This window comes from Podarcis filfolensis (assembly GCF_964270895.1).
Source record: "Podarcis filfolensis genome assembly, chromosome: 11".
NCBI classification, from domain to species: Eukaryota; Metazoa; Chordata; class Lepidosauria; order Squamata; family Lacertidae; genus Podarcis; species Podarcis filfolensis.
The window spans coordinates 3278195-3296005 of record NC_139613.1 but is presented as its reverse complement, the minus strand read 5'-3'; the positions used below and the strand labels follow the sequence as shown (position 1 = coordinate 3296005).

General features: G+C 44.7%; 1 protein-coding gene across 10 annotated transcripts in view; it reads right to left on the bottom strand.

Annotated features, from left to right (window-relative positions):
- Positions 1 to 17811, bottom strand: part of UBAP2 (ubiquitin associated protein 2) — a 76873-nt gene that overhangs the window by 20949 nt on the left and 38113 nt on the right. For all 10 annotated transcript variants that reach the window (XM_083575561.1, XM_083575564.1, XM_083575559.1 and 7 more), the window contains 10 exons: positions 17276 to 17343; positions 15490 to 15679; positions 14031 to 14244; positions 13605 to 13879; positions 11641 to 11813; positions 9236 to 9446; positions 7526 to 7565; positions 3858 to 4047; positions 3257 to 3323; positions 1420 to 1618 (listed from right to left, as the gene is read on the bottom strand). In XM_083575561.1, the coding sequence (XP_083431687.1) occupies positions 1420 to 1618; positions 3257 to 3323; positions 3858 to 4047; positions 7526 to 7565; positions 9236 to 9446; positions 11641 to 11813; positions 13605 to 13879; positions 14031 to 14244; positions 15490 to 15679; positions 17276 to 17343 (1627 nt within the window). The remainder of the gene's footprint in view (positions 1 to 1419; positions 1619 to 3256; positions 3324 to 3857; positions 4048 to 7525; positions 7566 to 9235; positions 9447 to 11640; positions 11814 to 13604; positions 13880 to 14030; positions 14245 to 15489; positions 15680 to 17275; positions 17344 to 17811) is intronic.

Below are 17811 nucleotides of genomic sequence, written 5' to 3'. Positions count from 1 at the left end.
AAGTGTTTAATATCTGAGGGTAGCTGCGAGGCAATTCAATATTTCTTAAACTGTTTTATTTAAACAACAACAAAGTGTTGGTAAATATGTTCTGCCAAGTGTTTTAAGTGACAGGGCAGGATGTAAATTAAAGCCAAGCTTGCAACTGTCTGCATCTAAACCAGGGATGGGAAATCTGTGACGTTTCAGATGTTGTTGAACTACAGCCTCCATGAGGCCCAGTCAACATGGCCAACAGTCAGGGCTGGTGTGAGTTATAGTCCACAACGGTCAGTACAGCACGAGACTCTTAATCCCAGGCCTGTGGGTTTGATCCCCACATTGGATAAAAGATTCCGGCATTGCAGGAGGTTGGGCCAGATGACTGTCGTGGCCCCTTCCAATTCTACAATTGCATGCTTCTAACACCTGGAGGGCCACAGATTTCCCACTGCTAAATAATAAAGATTGACTCAATCAAGCTAACTGCTGGCTCCCTTGATAATTTATTGTGTTTCCCATTCCTTGTGGAAACATTCAACTGAGACTTCTTAGTATGCAAGATCTGACTCCTTACAGTCCAAGAATTTAAGGGCTATCGGCACAATCCTAGCCATGCCTGCTTAGAAGTAATCCAGAGTGTCTTACTTCCAAGGCCAGGGTGGTTAGGACTGCAGCCTCTGAAGCTGTACAGTCAGTCTGCAGCTGTCTCCTCTGACTGAAAGCAGAGGATAGGAAGGTCTTTCCCAGCCCTGTCACTCAAGATACTTCAATGGGAAATGCCAGGAAAGATGATGAACCTTTGGAGGGCAATGCATGCACCTGAGAAACAAGCTGTACCCTCTCTTCCTGTAATACTTAGCACAAGAGACCATTAAGATCCCCTGGGATTGGTGAGGAAGTATTTCCTTGCCTCTTTTGCCAATGCACCCACCCACCGTTCCCCATTCCTGTTCTATGCACTCACAGGGAACAGAGCCTGCTGGAACACAAACAGAACCTACTTGGCTAGACAAAAAGGCCGGGGTTAAATGAACTGTGAAAATCATACCCACAAAAAATTACACATTTCGCTTTACATGATTAAAATTTTCAGATAATTGGAAATGTTTTTGGCAAGGTTGAAGAAGAGGGGACACACTGACACTTTTCTGTTTTTCCTTACAACCAGGGGTGGGTGTGGGGAGAGATCTATATATATAGACAAGGTAGTAAGTTAAATGCTTGGTAGCGGTTTCCCCCATCAAATATTCCCACGCGTTAAAAAGGCAGGCAACTTTTATTTTACAGGCCACTGTGCAAAGCATGCTGCAAAGGCGAAGTCTTTTAGAAAAGGCATAGAATTTCTCAACACAGTTTTTATGGCTGGACAAGAGGTGCTCAACAGGCAGACAAACGTCCTCTCTCGCTATATCCACACGATCTGTTAATATTGCGAACCTGAAGACACTAAGGGAGCTGCCCGTGTGGTGGGAGCCGGCAGAGAGACACTGGTCACATTCAGGCCAAGGCTGTTGGTAGAGTTGGCCATGCTGGAGACCGAAGAGGTGGTGGCCAAGGTTGAAGCAACGGAAAAGGTGGTGGAAGGCTGGAGCGCAGCAGAAGGCTGGAGCGCAGCGGAGTTCTCAACACTAGTGTGCTGGAAAGGAAAGACAAACGCACACACAAAGAAAGGGGGTTAAAGAGCAAGCAAAGGGGGCTGGCAGGCTGGAAAAAAATGCTAAACTTTGTAAGCAAGCAGCATGGGAAGCTGGAGAGGAGGGTCTTGTACTGCCACCCAAAAATCATTCTTAAAGTTCTATAGTACATTCTCCAATATATTAATATATTATTATTATTATTAACATTAACTTAAATTTCTATACCACCCTATATCACAGGGCAGTTATCAATATGAAAACATAAAAATGCATACCATAATAACAAAACAAAACAATACACCCCCAATACACAGTTTAAAAGGTCATGCACAGTTTAAATAGTCAAATTAGAAGAGGAATGTTTTTGCGTGACACCTAAAGGTATATAATGAAGGTGCCAGGCAAGCCTCCCTGGGAGAACATTCCACAAATGGGGAGCCACCGCAGAAAAGGCCCCTTCTTGTGTTGCCACCCAGCATTTTGAACTGGGCCTGGAAACTAACTGGTAGCCAGTGCAGTTGGGGCAGGATTGGCACCATATGCTCAAACCATCTTGCCCCAGTGCACAATCTGGCCACTAACTTCTGCACCGGCTGAAGTTTCCAAACCATCTTGAGAGACAACCCCATGCATAATGTGTTCCAGTAATCCAGAACATAGACAACAGAAGTTAGGCTGTCCCTGTGCAGATGGGGGTACAGCTGGGCCACTAGCTGAAGCTGATGGAAGGCACTCCATAACACTGAGGCCACCTGAGCCTTAAGCAACAGCAAAGGACCCAAAAGTACCCCAAGCTATGTACACGCTCCTTCAGAGGGAGTGGTAACCCCATCAAGAGCAGGCAACCTCCCAACCAGCCAGGGGAACTGCCCACTAACAGTGCCTCAGTCTTTTTCTGGACTGAGCTTCAGTTTACGGGTTCTCATCCAGTCCATAACTGAGGCGAGACAATGGTCCAGCATTTCCACTGCCTCACCTGCAGATGCAAAGGAGAAGTAGAGCTGTGTGTCATCAGCATATTGCTGACAACGTACTCAAAACCTCTGGATAACCCCACTCAGAGGTTTCATGTAGATGTTAAACAGTATGTTTTAACAACAGGGGGATTCTAGGATTTCTCACTTCTTGGTGACCAGCCTACTGTGAAATATGAATCAAAAAGCTATTCAAGCATCTGGGAGTCTTTACTTCAAGCACAAAGCATCAAGATAAAGTTCTGCCAGCTGCCACCAAAATTCTGCCATCATCATTTACAAGATTATCAATTCTCTGTTGCCAGCTGGCACATACAAGTGGATCTTTGATATCTCCCCTACCAACAACATCTGCTGCTGCATCACCTTGGCTGCTGCTTTTACCAACTTTCAAGGAGCATCCTTCTCCAATGCTGTGCCGTTTCCCCCTTTGATTATGGTGGAAGCTACCCAGCAGGCAAACCTCACTGTCTTGAGGCACAGAGAAGGGAAAAAATTATTCAGAACTATTAGTTCTGGCAGGTAACGAGTGACAAAAAGATTGTGTATAAGGGTAACGATTCCTCACTCCAAGTCAAAAGGAAGACACCCGTTCCATTGCAAGAGAGCCTAATTTTAGTCAGGGTAGATAATTTAAGCTCTTGAAACATGCAAGGAACTTACCGTGTGCGATGTAGATGAAGACAGTGCTGAGGCAGATGAGAGGCTGCTCTGATGATTTGAGAGAGAACTGGGAGGAAAACAAGTGTGAGGGATAAGATAACTGAGGGTCAGTTCACATCTGAGTACCTAGAGGGAGGGGGGAAACTGTCGTTTGAGGACATATCTGAGGGACAGACATATCTGTTTCTTTCAAAACTACAATGACCAGCACTGGAGTGGGCAGGTAGTTTAAGAGCTGGTAGGTCACCGGGCAATTCTCACCATTAAAAGAGAGCCACCCACATCTTGTAACCTCAAGGCTAGACTGTAAACCAGAAGCTTCAGCAGGTGCAAATATAGGTGCTAAGAGTTAGCCGGACACCAGCACCACACAAACCCAGCATTTCCAGCAGCCTAACTGGCTTCCTTTTGGTAACCAGTGGTGGTGGGTGTGCCATGTGTCTGCTTCACTGTGCAACTTGGGCCTTTGGTGGAAGTGTGTCAAATAAAACTGGAGTAAGCTGGCCTTGTGCAGGTTAAGGAGACACAGAGGAGCACCACTTGTGCACCTGCCCACCCACCCACCTCCAACTCACTCCCACCCCATACCACCCTGCTGTACCTGCTTAACTGGGAGAGTGAGCTGCTGACCAAGTCATTTGACTGCGGCAAGCTGGGAAGTGCTGCTGTATGCGGTGGTGCCGAAGGTAGAAGCAAAGCTGTGGTGGCCGTGGTGCTAGGCAAGGAGCAGCCTTTGGCGGGCAGGGCCGGAGGAGAGGTTTCTGTCTTAGAGGCTGGAATTGATGGAGTGGCTGAAATAAGTTGGGAAAAGCAATTCAGAGGAGGGGCCCGCTGCACAGCACAACCAAGCTGGTTGGGAAGGTGTTTGGCACGCGCGCGAGAAAAAACATATATCCAATCACTGGGCCATAATGGCTTTAGGAAAGCATCAGCAACTCTGCGCACTGACAAGTCCACACAGTTCTCATTATCTCATTATCCACACACCATGACTTTGTTTGCCCAGTGGCTGTCCATCTACTCTTAAAAGTAATGCCTCTGCCACACTATGGTTCTCTCCCTCAGCCCATTCAAGCTCCCCAACAAGCAAGTGTGGCTGTGTTATTTCAGCCAAGCGGAAAACCGCCAGGAGATCTGGAAGGGGCAAAGAGCAGAACAAGAGATGATGCTGTGAGAGGTGGCATCTGTGAACGATGATCTATGCTGCCAAGGAGCCAACAGCCAGCCAACATAGTTTTCTCTATTGCGTGCAAAACAAGCAAACCTCCAGGAATAGTCCACACAGGTTTGCACAGATTAAACACAAAAAAAACAACCAGCAACATCTTTCTAGAAGTCGTTAAAAGAGCCGAGCTATCTTGTGTGATTCAGATATCTATGCAAAGGACAATGGAGTGGGAATGGGAGATGTGTGTGTACGCGCGCACACACAGAGTTTATTGATTGCATCAGTTTCATACAACTGCCCCTTCAAGGTGGCATTTTATCAAATTCAAGAATAGCAATAAAACATGATAAAGTTACAATCAAATTACAACCACACTGTATTACTTTCCCTTAAAACTGAATAGCAGCTATTAATTAGAAAGCAAACGGAAATAAACATGTCTTGTTTCTTTTAAGTTTCCAAAGTTGGAAAGGCTCATATTTCCCAGGGAAGAGTATTCCGTAAGTGTGGGGCCATCACTAAAAAGGCTCTCTTCAGCCTAACATTTCTTATGGATAGACCAGACAGCAGGGTCTCAGTGATGGATTACAACTTCCAGACAGGCTTGTATGGAACCACGCAGTCCCTCAGACAACCTGGTTCCAAACGATTATGGACTTCAAATGATCACAAGCAGCACTGTGAACTGTGGTCAGATAAAAGCAGGCAGCCAGTGTAACAGTTACAGAACTGGTGTAGTATGTTCTGCATGCTTGGCCCCTACTTGCGTTTTTGCTCCCATATTCTGAAATGTTAAAGTTTCCAAATGATCTCTAAAGGCAGCCCTATGAAGCACAATGGATATAACCTGAGTGTCACAGAGGCAAGATTTATATACTCTAGATATTGTCAGTGGCTGGAAAACCAGTTGAAGTTGGTTAAAGGAATTCTTGCCATTGGTGACACCTGCACTTTCACTGAATAAAGTGAAGCCAAGAGCATCTCCAGGTTGTGTACCTGATTCTTCAGAAGTAACTGAACCCCATCCAAAACAGATTTCCCATACTCCAATGGAATTCTACAGCAGCATCTTTGCCACTGCATCCTTTAGAGAGGCTGAACTACCTTCTCCCTCAGTTAAGTATTTATCATTTTCAAAGTCCATACTGACAGCCTGGTCCTGGCAGATTCTACTGGCCAGGAAGGACAATTCAACAAGCAAGGGGTAGATCTCAGCCACCCAAGCAAATAAACAATCTATTCAGGCTGCAAAATATATAGAAGCATTCAAGCCCGCATTCTGAAACACTCCAGTCCAGTGACAGATATATCACAACCACAAATTTTGCCCCTAAGTGTCAAGTAGAATTATTTTAACGTGTTAATATATAAATCTATGTTTTATTATGACAAAATGTGTCTCATGAAGAATCCCTGCTTAAAAGACAAATCTAGAAGCCTCCAAAAAATGACTGCTAAGATCAAAGGGTACCACAAAGAAAGAAAAAACCCAGAACGAATCACGCAACACAAACTTCCAAGATGTCAATGGATCACTTAATACTTTGGCCCAGTATTTGTTCTCCAAATGTGACGTTAGCCCAGTGGATTTCCTTCCTGATAAGCCTCACCCATTTCCTTACCCAGCAGTAAGGGTAAGGAGTGTCTTGTAGGTCAGCTGGTCAGGTTCTCTTGGTACATTAATTACAAGAACAAAAATCCCACCAAGTAAAGCTGTTTTGTACAAAAATAGCTGGAAAAATCTGGAGGTTCCCAAGGGAAAGCTATAAGCTTTAAAAATTGACTTGCTTTCCATCCCCAGGACACTGCTGAAAAAATTGCTTCTGGGTTTTGTAATATTTTAACAGCCCTATTTTCTAAAAATACACAAAATGTAAGAGCATAACTCTCTAGACGTTAGAAAAGACTCAGTCACAGGATTTTCCACAGCATATTGTATCAGATATGTGCTTGGAAGGTGAACATCATAGTCTATTCATTGTGGCTTGCTAGATTCCACAGGGTTACCAAGTTGCTCCAGCAGGAATCGCTCCGCAAGACAGCCTAGCAAGTAATTTAAGGTGAAGTTTTAACTACTGTGAATGAAATAAAAAAAACCCCAGCAACTGTTGGAAGGAGCAAGACACATCCAAACACATCAGAGAACAATTAGGCACTCACAGTTGTGAGGTCGTGGCACTTGAAGAAAAAACAAAACACTTCACTAACAATCTAGTCTGAAGCTTTAACTAGTCAACCTACGTAAAGGACCTTAAAGCAATGTATTCCTTTTGAGAGCTGGTCCAGGCAGCTTCCCTTGCCAGGAATGTGAATTTGAGAGTAACAGGCAAGCAAAATGCTGGGAGAGAACAAGGGAATTGGTGGGGAAACTGAAGCAAACGTAAGAAGAAAGCCCTGCAGCTGGATCAGGCCAAAGGCCCATCTAGTCCAGCTTTATTTTCATAGCAGCCAAACAGATCCCTCTGGAAACCCCACAAGCAGAACCTGAGTGCAACAGCCTTCTCCCCACTTGTGCTCCCAAGTAACTGTTATTCAGTGGAAGTAGACAAGCCTAGTGATCTGCCATCAGACCTGAAAACCATGCGCCAAAAGAGGAAAGCAACAAATCAAACGCTGGCAGCCAGCAGAATGCTAACTCAGTCCAGGATTGACTAAACTTCAGCCTAGCTTGGGAAATATCCTGAATGAGGCTGTGCACAGGCATAGAACTCATGTATGCAACTCATGTGCTGGCCTCACACAGGATGCCAGCTCCCTGCAGGATTGCCGCAGGTATTCTTAGCGAATGATTTCTAAAAGGGATGCAGTGTCAGCCCTGTCAAAAGTCTGGGCTTGGGCACAGGGTGCATGCAGAGGAAGCAGGAAATGGCCTGAACTTAATATGGTTAATTGCTAACACCCATCTGTACACCAGGTGGCAAGCTTCACACAGCTGGCTTGACTGTGAACTACTAAGGCCTGCATGGAAAGCCAGCATAAGTGCTCCAAGTACAAAATTCGGTCCTCACCACCCTGATCTCTGAGAGCAGAAGGCTATCAACTCATACTAACAGCAAGAAAAAACTCGTAACTCCATGCATAACAAAGGTTTATGAACTTACTGTCAAGGGTTGGCTGTGTTCGCACACTGCTGTGTCCATTCTGGAAGAGTAATCAAATAATATTAATTAGCGTATCAGCTCTCCGAAAGTGAAATGAAACAGGAAGCCAAATCCCAGCTAACACAGCAGGAAAGGAAAGGAATTCGGCTCAGGTCATTTTTTTGTGCTAACATGCAAAAACAGTGAGAAATATGTGTAAGGGGCGTACATTAAGGGGTACATTCTACTAACTCAAAGAACCTTGCGACACATTGGGGGTAGTCCATCTAAAGTGTGGCAGGTTTTTAGCAATGTTATATTTTAAAATCCAGCTTTAACCGGACAAACGCTTTTTCAAAGTCATTGCTGTTTTCTGTTAGCCTGTGTGACGGAGCAGGAGAAAAAACAAATAAGACTATGGTTGGTCATTAATGATCCCCTCCATATGTACGTATGTATGTATGTATGTTTCTCTTTCTTTCTCTCTCTCTCTCTCTCTTTCTTTCTTTCTTTCATATATCACCTTTCTGCCAAGGTGGCTTACACTTTTAAGTATTAAAATGAGTGATGCAAAATGTAAGGTTGGTCAGAGGGAAGGAGGAAATAAGCTGGCCAGAGTTTAGTGAGGATGCTTGTTAACAGGCAGGGATTTTCAAAGGTAAGTGACTATTGTTTGGCACTTTTAAAGTGCAAGTTCTGCAAATGCATGTCTTGGTTTGTGTACATTGTAGTGTACACAGGGTGCAGCGCTCATCTCACTTTTCAGGCCGAGTGAGCCAGCGTTTGTCCACAGACAGCTTTCTAAGTTATGTGGCCAGCACAACTAAACCACTTCTGGTGCAACAGAACACAGTGACGGAAGCCAGAGCGCACAGAAACACCATTTACCTTCCTGCCGCAGTGGTACCTATTTATCTACTTGCATTGGTATGCTTTCAAACTTCTAGGTTGGCAGAAGCTAGGACAGAGCAAAGGAAGCTCACCCCATCGTGCGGATTCAAACTGCTGACCCTCTAATCAGCAAGCCCAAGAGGCTCAGTGGTTTAGACCACAGCGCTACCTGTGTCCGAGCAAGCATACCCAGACTTCCAAATATCCCCTGCTATGACAAGTGACTGTCTCTTAAGCTTATTAAGTCTTTTGCAGTTTGAACAGTTCCTGCCAATTGATCACTGATACTGTTTAAATTTTTGTAATCAGTTATGCTAGTCCCCAACTCATTAGACAGTCTTCAGGAAAGACTGTGGTTCCCAGCATTGGTTTGATAATGCTGCCAGCCTACTTTGCAGGGTTGCTGCAGATTACTGAGCATATGTGCAAAGCCCTTTTGACTGCTCAAGGACTTTCAGGTTGCATCGACTCCAAAACATTGTAGCTTCATTTGAAAAGACAAAGCAATCAATATGGCATTGCTGCTAGATGCTGCCCAGCTGGGATGTAAAGAACAGTGGGATATAAATCTGATAAAATATGGTTTGTTCTTAAATGTGTTCTTTTACAATGCATCATTTTGTTGTTTGCCACCTTGGGCTCCTTTGAGAAGAAGGGAAGGACAAAAGTCTAATAAACAGAATAAAATATTTCAGTCAATGATATCTGAAGCTAAGCCTGAGACACTGTGAGCAGTATGGATGAATTAGGCCTTAGGTCATTTATCTCAACCCTGGCTTCCATAAGCAAGCTGCACTATGGTGACATTTCCACAACGGATGCTTTGCAAAGCCTACTCACCGTGACAGCAGCTGAGATTGGTTCTGATAGAGGCACGGAACTTTGGTATGTTATCCTGCTATGCACAGAGGCCTGGTCAAAGGAGGACGTGGTTGTTATGGGACTAGCACTCTGGGAGGAGCCGCTGAGGCTGGCAGAAGTGATGGCAGGGGTGGCATAGGTGGGCTCCTGCACTGTAATGGACATTGGCAAAGAGGTATTCAAAGGATCGCTGGAAAAAACAAAAGTAATTTGACATCACGGTTAACATGGATTCAGATATCATCATCAAGTTAACCAGCTCTCAAGAAAGCTGCTTTGAACCAGATATGCAAGTTTCAACAGCTTAAAATAAGGAAAGGCCTATGCTGGATGCTCACACAACTCAAAAACAAAGAGGCCTTTAAAATGAGGTTTTGGAGTCCTGCCACAAGGGCGAAGTCACAAATTTGAGACAACCTTTGAAGTAAATTGACACCACTTGTTTCCCATGGCTCTGCGTCACTGTTTCCAGGTAAAAAGACTTTGCTCCTGGCTTTTAAGAGAAGTCCAAGGGAAGGCATAATAGTTGTGAGTGGTGTCAAGAGGGGAAATGTTTTGCCTCCCCTTCTTGCAGCATTAAAACCCAGTTTGGCAGTCCTGAGCTCAGGGCTGGCCCAAGACATTTGGACATCTTAGGTGAACCACAAAATGCTACTCCCCCTGCATCAGGAGCAAGGGGGAATAAAGATCTACATTGGGGTCTGCTACCACAGTGGATCCTGCCACCTGAGGCAGTCACCTCACCCTGCCACATGGGTGGGCTGGTTTTGCCTCAGCTTGCTACCAAAGGTAAACACAAAAAACCAAATAGTGGCTTTCTTGGCCCATTAGGAAAAATCCAAATACCTTGTCAGGCCAATGCCTTTATTAGGCCAATTAGTAAGTCGCAAACTAGTGTGCAAGCGTTTGTCCAGCCCAAAAAACCCTCATAATCAGACTAGATAATAAAAAACATGGGGGAAGGAGGGGAGAGAAAAAAGGCTGTTTTTCAAGACATCCATGTCTGCACCTGGTACAAGTCTTAACATGGAATGTGGGAGGAGGTAGCAGACATTCACATGTGGCCCTTTCAGGGGCTTTGTAGGTTCCACCCAGGCCTCCCAGGAAGGACACAAAAATGACTGATCCCCCATCTCTGCAAACACTGTATTTGAGAATTAGAGAGACTGAGGACCAGCAATTATAATATATGCAACCAAGGTAAACTTAAGACACTGTGAAGACTTAACTAACAGAACTCACTGCCACCAAACATGATGATGACCACTATCGTGGCCTTAAAGAATTGCAGATAATTCACAGAAAATAGCTCTATTCTGAGGCTATTAGCCAGGTTAATTAATCAGAGTCTGCATTTGCTAAAGGCAGCCTGAGATGCTGGGGACAGAAAAGGGGAAGAGATACTGCCATACCCTGCTTTGTGTGCATCTGCTAGCTGGATTTTTGGCCTAATCCAGCAGGACTCCTATGTGTACCATAAGGACAACTTCCCTACTTCACAAACTCCGCTGTCATTTTACTCAGTAGGCTCACAGGGCCACAGCTGTACGAATCTGCGTTATCACTGTAACCCTACGCTACAAAATGCTCTTGCACAGTACTCTTGTCAGTACTTAAGATGATCATCTCTGAGCGACAAAACTGTCAACGCTTGTAGCGGCACAGAGCCAGGGCACACAAGGTGTGACGCACTTTCTTCATATTCTGACTTGTGTTCTTCTTCCTGTGCAATCCCCTTTATGGCACTGCTTTGTTTGGTTGTCAGAAAATTTGAACTGGGGGTATAAACTTGGACCTCAGGTCAGCTAATTCCACATCTCTAGCCCAAATCCTTTGCAACGCTCATGGATGAAAAGGATGCTTTTTTTGTTGTTGCTATTGAGGCTTATTTCAATAAAGAGCCTGTCCCTTCCTGAGCTCTTACTCCCATCTCAAGTTTTCTCATGTAGCACTTTAAGACCCAAGCCCAATGCTGCCAAGGAATAAATGGAAAGCCAAACCACCCAGAGTGGCTGGGGCAACCCAGTCCGATGCACTGGGTATAAGAAATAAATTATTATTATTTTGTATTGTACTACAGACAGCTGTGAGAGTTTACATAATTAGGGAGTTCATAGGAAAGCTAAGGCATTCGCAGCATCCATTTCCACTTGCAGCCTGATTTTCAATGCAGGTCTTTGCAGCCAGCAAGTAATAAGCCTCTTTACATTTAGAACCCTACATCCAGGATTCTCTTATTTACAAGTAGATCTGTTTCAGCCCCGGGAGGGTTGTGCCACAGAGTCCCTAGAACAAAACACCTTTATCTTCAGACATCTTCCCTAACACAAAATCAAGCTTGGTGAGCAGCAGACCAGAGGACAGAAGCGGAAGAGTGTGCGTACTTTATGGGCTTTGGGTACAGGATGTTGTTGGGTGCCTGGCTGGTGTTCTCGTAGCTTGAAGCAGTTCCAAACTCCGAGAGAGAAGGCTCCAACCCAAACTCAAGAGCGCCAAACTGCACATTTAACCCTGATACGTCTGTGGATCCAGGCATCTCCACAGCAGAGGAAGGGATCTGAAAATTAAGGAACATGTTGGTAATCTGTTGATTTGGCACCAGAATGAATAATTTCTGCCGCACAGATGCTGCTTTGTACAATATATTTACTTTATTTCTATTTAAGGCGTGAATATCCCGCTCATAAAACAGATTTCCAAATGCAATTAAATGTATCCCCCACAAATCCCTACAACCAGAAAAACAGTGTGGTGCAATTTAACAGCAAAAACTAGAATAATACTATTCAACAGACATTAGGAGTTCAAGAGAAGAAAACAGTCTCAGCTTGACAGTCGAAAGTTCCATGTGCCATATAAGGATCCTGGGGAAGGGAATCTCAAAGCTGCAGCGACAACACAGAAAAGGCCCCGCTCTCCAGCCACGTGACCTCCAAAAGGCAGGGACAATGGTCCTCAGACTAGAGCTCAAAAAGAGCAGGCAGGTTCATACCTTGGTCCCAAACCATATAACAGCTTTATGGGCCAAGACACACAGCATTTGTGCCAGGAAACAAAGTGGGATGCAAAGAAACAGGGAAACAACTTTATTTCAGATTAAGGAGACCTTGACTTTTAGGAATGTATTTGCTGCCAGTCAGTGGGAGTAATACAGATTCAGGCAAATAAAAACTTCATCTCATAGTTGCAAGCAGCATTCACACCCCCACAAATAGAGTTTGGGACAGATTTGTACAACAACGTCGCTGGAAAAATACCAAGCTCCCACCTTCTAAACATCTCAAGAATTCCCAGATTTGCACACAGAATGCCAACAAGTGCATGCTGTTCAAATTTACCCTTATTTTGAAAGCTACATAGGCAGCTGCATTAACGTTTTGAAGATTATGTGATCTGCACAGCACTCAACACCTGCTAAGTTTATTAAGCAGCTTAAACTTTAAACTCCAGCATCCAGCTACAAAAGCCAGACTACCGTCTTGCACAAAACAAAACAAAACAAGCAGGCAGCTAAGGGAAATTCTGAGGAAGAGCTATCAATGTAGGTTCTTCTGTCTCCAAAACAAGACTACAGTGCAATTGCAACTGCATTGCGCAGCTGTACAAAATTAGGCTTATGGAAAGCATGTTTTAATTCATGGGACGGCAAGTTAAGGGCACCCATTTGTTTCTGAAGCTATTTTAACTCTGATGTTTAAGATAACCTCTCCCCACAACCATGAGCAGCAGCTTCTGTTTAAATAGTTAAGTGAACATACACACACCTTCATTATTATTAACATAAAAGTACTGTTTTTAATAGGGTTTTTAAAAAGTGTTTTATTGCTTACATATAGTTGTACACCTCCCAATATTTTGTGAAATAGCAATATATAAATACTTCTATACCTAAATAATACTAATAGATATACTGCTTACTGCCAAAATAGGCTTCTCAAAAAGATACCTATATGAAGGCTTGGCGATATTGTACATTTATTTAATCTGTTAGGAGGCAGGTAATTGAGTGAAGCTGAGGCTCCAATACTTTGGCCACCTCATGAGAAGAGAAGACTCCCTGGAAAAGACCCTGATGTTGGGAAAGATGGAGGGCGCAAGGAGAAGGGGACGACAGAGGACGAGATGGTGGGACAGTGTTCTCAAAGCTACCAACATGAGTTTCACCAAACTGTGGGAGGCAGTGGGAGACAGGAGGGCCTGGAGTGCTCTGGTCCAGGGGGTCACGAAGAGTCGGACACGACTAAACGACAACAACAAATTTAGTGAAGCTCTTTCATGAGTTGACGGCCTTCGCCTATTTCTAGCAAGGGCAATACTGCCAATGCTTGAGCTCGGCAGCTTTACCCACCTTTGAAGCTGGGGGTATCCTCCGTTTTGGCGGCTTGATCTGTTTCTGCTGCGTTTGCTGGGAAGGCGCCACCTGACTATCCGCAGACAGGCTGGGGAGGTGCAGCATTTTGCTGGCAGCCATTGAGCTGTCAACCGGTGATGGCTCCCGGGCTTTCTGTGGGGTGAAGGATTCCAATCCAGGAGGTGGGGCAGGGGCTGCCAGTGTTTGCTGCTGCTGCTGCCGCTGCGTCAGCTGACTCAGAACTGGGGATGGTTCAGGCTGGGATTTGAAGTCTAAGCACCAAGACCAAGGGGAGAAAATGAACAATGACATCATCCCTTGCTCCAGGGACAGCTAGTTGGTCAGCAGGTTTCACTACACAGCAATAAAGTTGCTGCTTGTCCCACCCCCGCCCTTTAATCAAAGGGGTCAATGAACACTTACCAAACTGACTGAGGATAGAAGGCTGTGAAACTGACGGTTTTACATCCCAGGATGATGTTGTGGTTGTGGAAATGGGGGAGTTTGTACTGAGAGAACCTTGTGACGGGAACTGGCCCAAGCCTGGAGATTTCAACTGGTCTAAAATCTGAGATCCAGTGGAATTGGCCAGCTTTGAAGATCCAAGCTCTCCAAACCCTGAACAGAGGACTGAAGACTAATCAGAATGGGGAGAAGAAAAACACACCAAGGTTCACTAGACTTAATACACAGCAATTCATGTTTTATAATAGATTACAGAATAATACAAATACATTATACACAGCCAGTTATTAAAAACACAAATGTCTGTGGGAATCTCTGATATCTTTAGTGCTCACCTTCTACATCCGGGGATGAGAACATTTTTGGCCCTGCAGGCTAGATCATTATCAACCCTGCAGAGGGCCAACTTTGGCAGGTGGGGTAGCCCACCTGCAAATCATGACATCAGCTGAGTGATAGGAGGGCAGTCCCACCCAGCTGCCAAAGTTGACTTGTGGAGGTGTGGGAGACAAGTCTGCTTCACCAACACGTTCCCTACAGGGAATGCCCTGGCAAAGGAGCACCCAGCAGGACTCAACCCTGCCCATCAGCTGATGTTGCCTGGTATCTTCAGAGCATGGACATATGGACATGGTTCAGGCCAAACAGAACCTCCAGCCGACTGCAATTGGCCCACACGCTATAGGATCCCAATCTCTGCTGTACAGAAACTAAGCTTAAGCACATGCAACTGTTCTTGAGCATAGAACCCTGTGACCTTTCTCCCTTCCTTCTTCTCTGTCAATATAACACCCTGGAGGAGAAATCTCCTTTTTTGCTTTCATTACTCTGTACACTCCCATAGGAATCATTGTAGTAGTAAATATGACATAGAAAGTAGAAAATGAATACAAACAAATTTATAAATTCATGCCTATGGGATAGTTTTAGGGGGAGGGAAGGATGAAGCTGTGCCAGATATAGTGAAATATTCTTTGTTTGGAGAACGATACCTGCCTGTACCAGCAAAGCAATTTTCGCAGAGCTAGAAGACTCAGAAAGTTTTCATTTCCACATGCAGCAGTCAGATATGTGCTTGGAAAGAATGCATCACAGTCCTCCAGCCTGGAAGTGCTCTCAATCTCACGAGCAAAACTGCTTTATTTTAATTAATATGCACAGAGTATCCTCTGCTGTACTTTCAAGAATCAATACAAGTAGGTCACTTCAGCCACTGACAGGGAACAAGTCAGTATACCAAAGATGGGGTTCCCCAAGCGAGGCTGGAAACACTAAGGTTATCCTTTGCAAGAACAGGCTCACATGCCATGTCATGGCAATCTAGCTTCACTTTTGCAAATAAGGAGGCAAGACGGCAAACATTATTCAGGGCACAGAACTGCCTGGCATTTTTAAATAGCATCCAGGGCAACATTACCAGGCTCTGTGGAGAATAGGAGTTCACAGTGCTTGTGTTGCTTGCTCCCAAGGCCATCTGAGAATCGTGTTGGGAATTTGTGAAGACCAAAGCCTGCCCAAAGCCTTGCTGCTGAGGAGTCTCGAAGGAGTTTGCCTCAGTTTCTTGGCCAGACGTTACAGACTTCTGAAGCAGCGTCACCAGGTCGATGCTACAAGACAGGATGTGAAGACCAGGGATCAGCAAACTATTTCACCAGGGGGCCGGTCCATTGTCCCTCAGACCTTGGGGTGGGGTGGGGGGGAATGAAAAAATTCCTATGCCCCACAAATAACCAGAAATGCATTTTAAATAAAATAACACATTCTACTCATGTAAAAACAGCATGCAGGCCCCACAAATAACCCAGAGATGCATTTTAAATAAAAGGACACATTCTACTCATGTAAAAACATGCTGATTCCTGGACAGTCTGCAGGCTGGACTGAGAAGGCGAGTGGGCCAGATCCGGCCCCCGGGCCTTAGTTTACCTACCCATGGTCAAGACGCAAAGGAGGCACAGATGTGAGGAAACCATACTTTGACTTAAAAGTAGTTCTGGTCACCCCTACTCAATGCTGCAAGTTAGGGTATTGTACACCTGAGGCACACCTGACAAGTATTTGTCCAACATTCTTATTGACAGCATCCAAACAGATTAGGTCATTTTCTGATGTTATAATATTGCCTGTGGTAAGAAGTTACTCCTAAGTGGTTTCACTTTATCTTGCCTGAGAGACACCCAAAACCTAAATGCAAGGGAGGCAATTTGTTTTAACAATGAATGCCCTGTCAGAGAAAGAGGACAGAGGCAGATCCCAATCTGGATATTTTGAGCATGTCAATTACTCTTAAGTTGCAAGTCATATTTACAGACCTGACTGCTGACAAATCACCAGATACTGGCACCACTTCAATCATTATCTTAATTTGAAATATGAAATCTTAAATTAGTCAAATCTTGGGGGGGGGGGGGAGCTGGATTACACTTCACAAAAAAATCTCAAACACAGCACAATCAAGTAATTGGCCAGCTTCTTCGCATGGTGTACTGTTCTTCCATAATCTGGCTTTTCAGAGAATTTAGAATTAGTCATAAATGAGCTCCAGGAGGCAGCAAAAAGGAGGATAATGGATGGATGGCCAGAAAAACTGAAAGAAGAGTTGAAGCCAGCGCAAATAAATAACATACACGAGGAGCAAGAAATGGTCCACACTCTTGACACCTGATTCCACCTTCATTTTTTCAGATACAAACTGAAAGTGGTGGTTTCTCATCTGTGTTGCATCCGTGTACATTCACAAGCCCACATTATTTGTGGGTGTAATATATCACACACACACACACACACACCCCACCACCACCACAACAAAGAGATTCAATTTCTTAAAAGACCAAACTGATTGTAAGTCAACTATTCCATCATCTGAGATAAAACTTATCTGACTTAAGCTAAAAGTTTAGAACAACATCCAATGCACGCAACCCCCGATTTATGCAGATTCAATGTATGTGTGATTGCACATACATGCCAAACACAGAAGTAACCTGAAAACGTCACAAAATGGGGCAGAGCGAGAGGGGGCAGAGGTGGGGTGAGGGCTAAATGGGGTGTTTGCAGGCTTTTTCAATGGGATTTCAAATATGCACCATTTCACTGATGCGCACGGTGACCTACTGCACTTCAAAGCACAAACACGGCAGGAACTAGTTTGTGTGAATGGCTCATCTAGATGTGGAACAGAGAGAGAGCAGGGAAAGGTATACCTTTGGCCAGCAGCAACGTGGTTCTCCACTGGGACAGATGAAGCAGTGAAGACCTTTGTTTCTGAAAGCTGAGACATGGGGGTGGAGAGAGAAAGAAATTGAATTTTAGCCACATTAAACACACAATTCTTTTTCAGGAGACAATATTCACGAGAAAGACAAGAAGGGACATGCTGAGCAAGACAAAGTGTTCCATCTAGCCAATTTGCTTGCCTCAGAACTATGGCCCATACAAACGGATTTCAGGAAGGAAACTGATACAAAAAAAGGGGTTCTCAAGCCTGATAGGAAATTGGCCTCCCCTCAGTGTGTGTGTGTGTGTGTGTGTGTGTGTGTACACACACACACACACACACACACATACAGACGAGGATGGCGCTGTGGTCTAAACCACAGAGCCTAGGGCTTGCCGATCAGAAGGTCGGAGGTACAAATCCCAGCGATGGGGTGAGCTCCCATTGCTCTGTCCCAGCTCCTGCCAACCTAGCAGTTCGAAAGCACATCAACTGCAAGTAGATAAGTAGGTACTGCTCTGG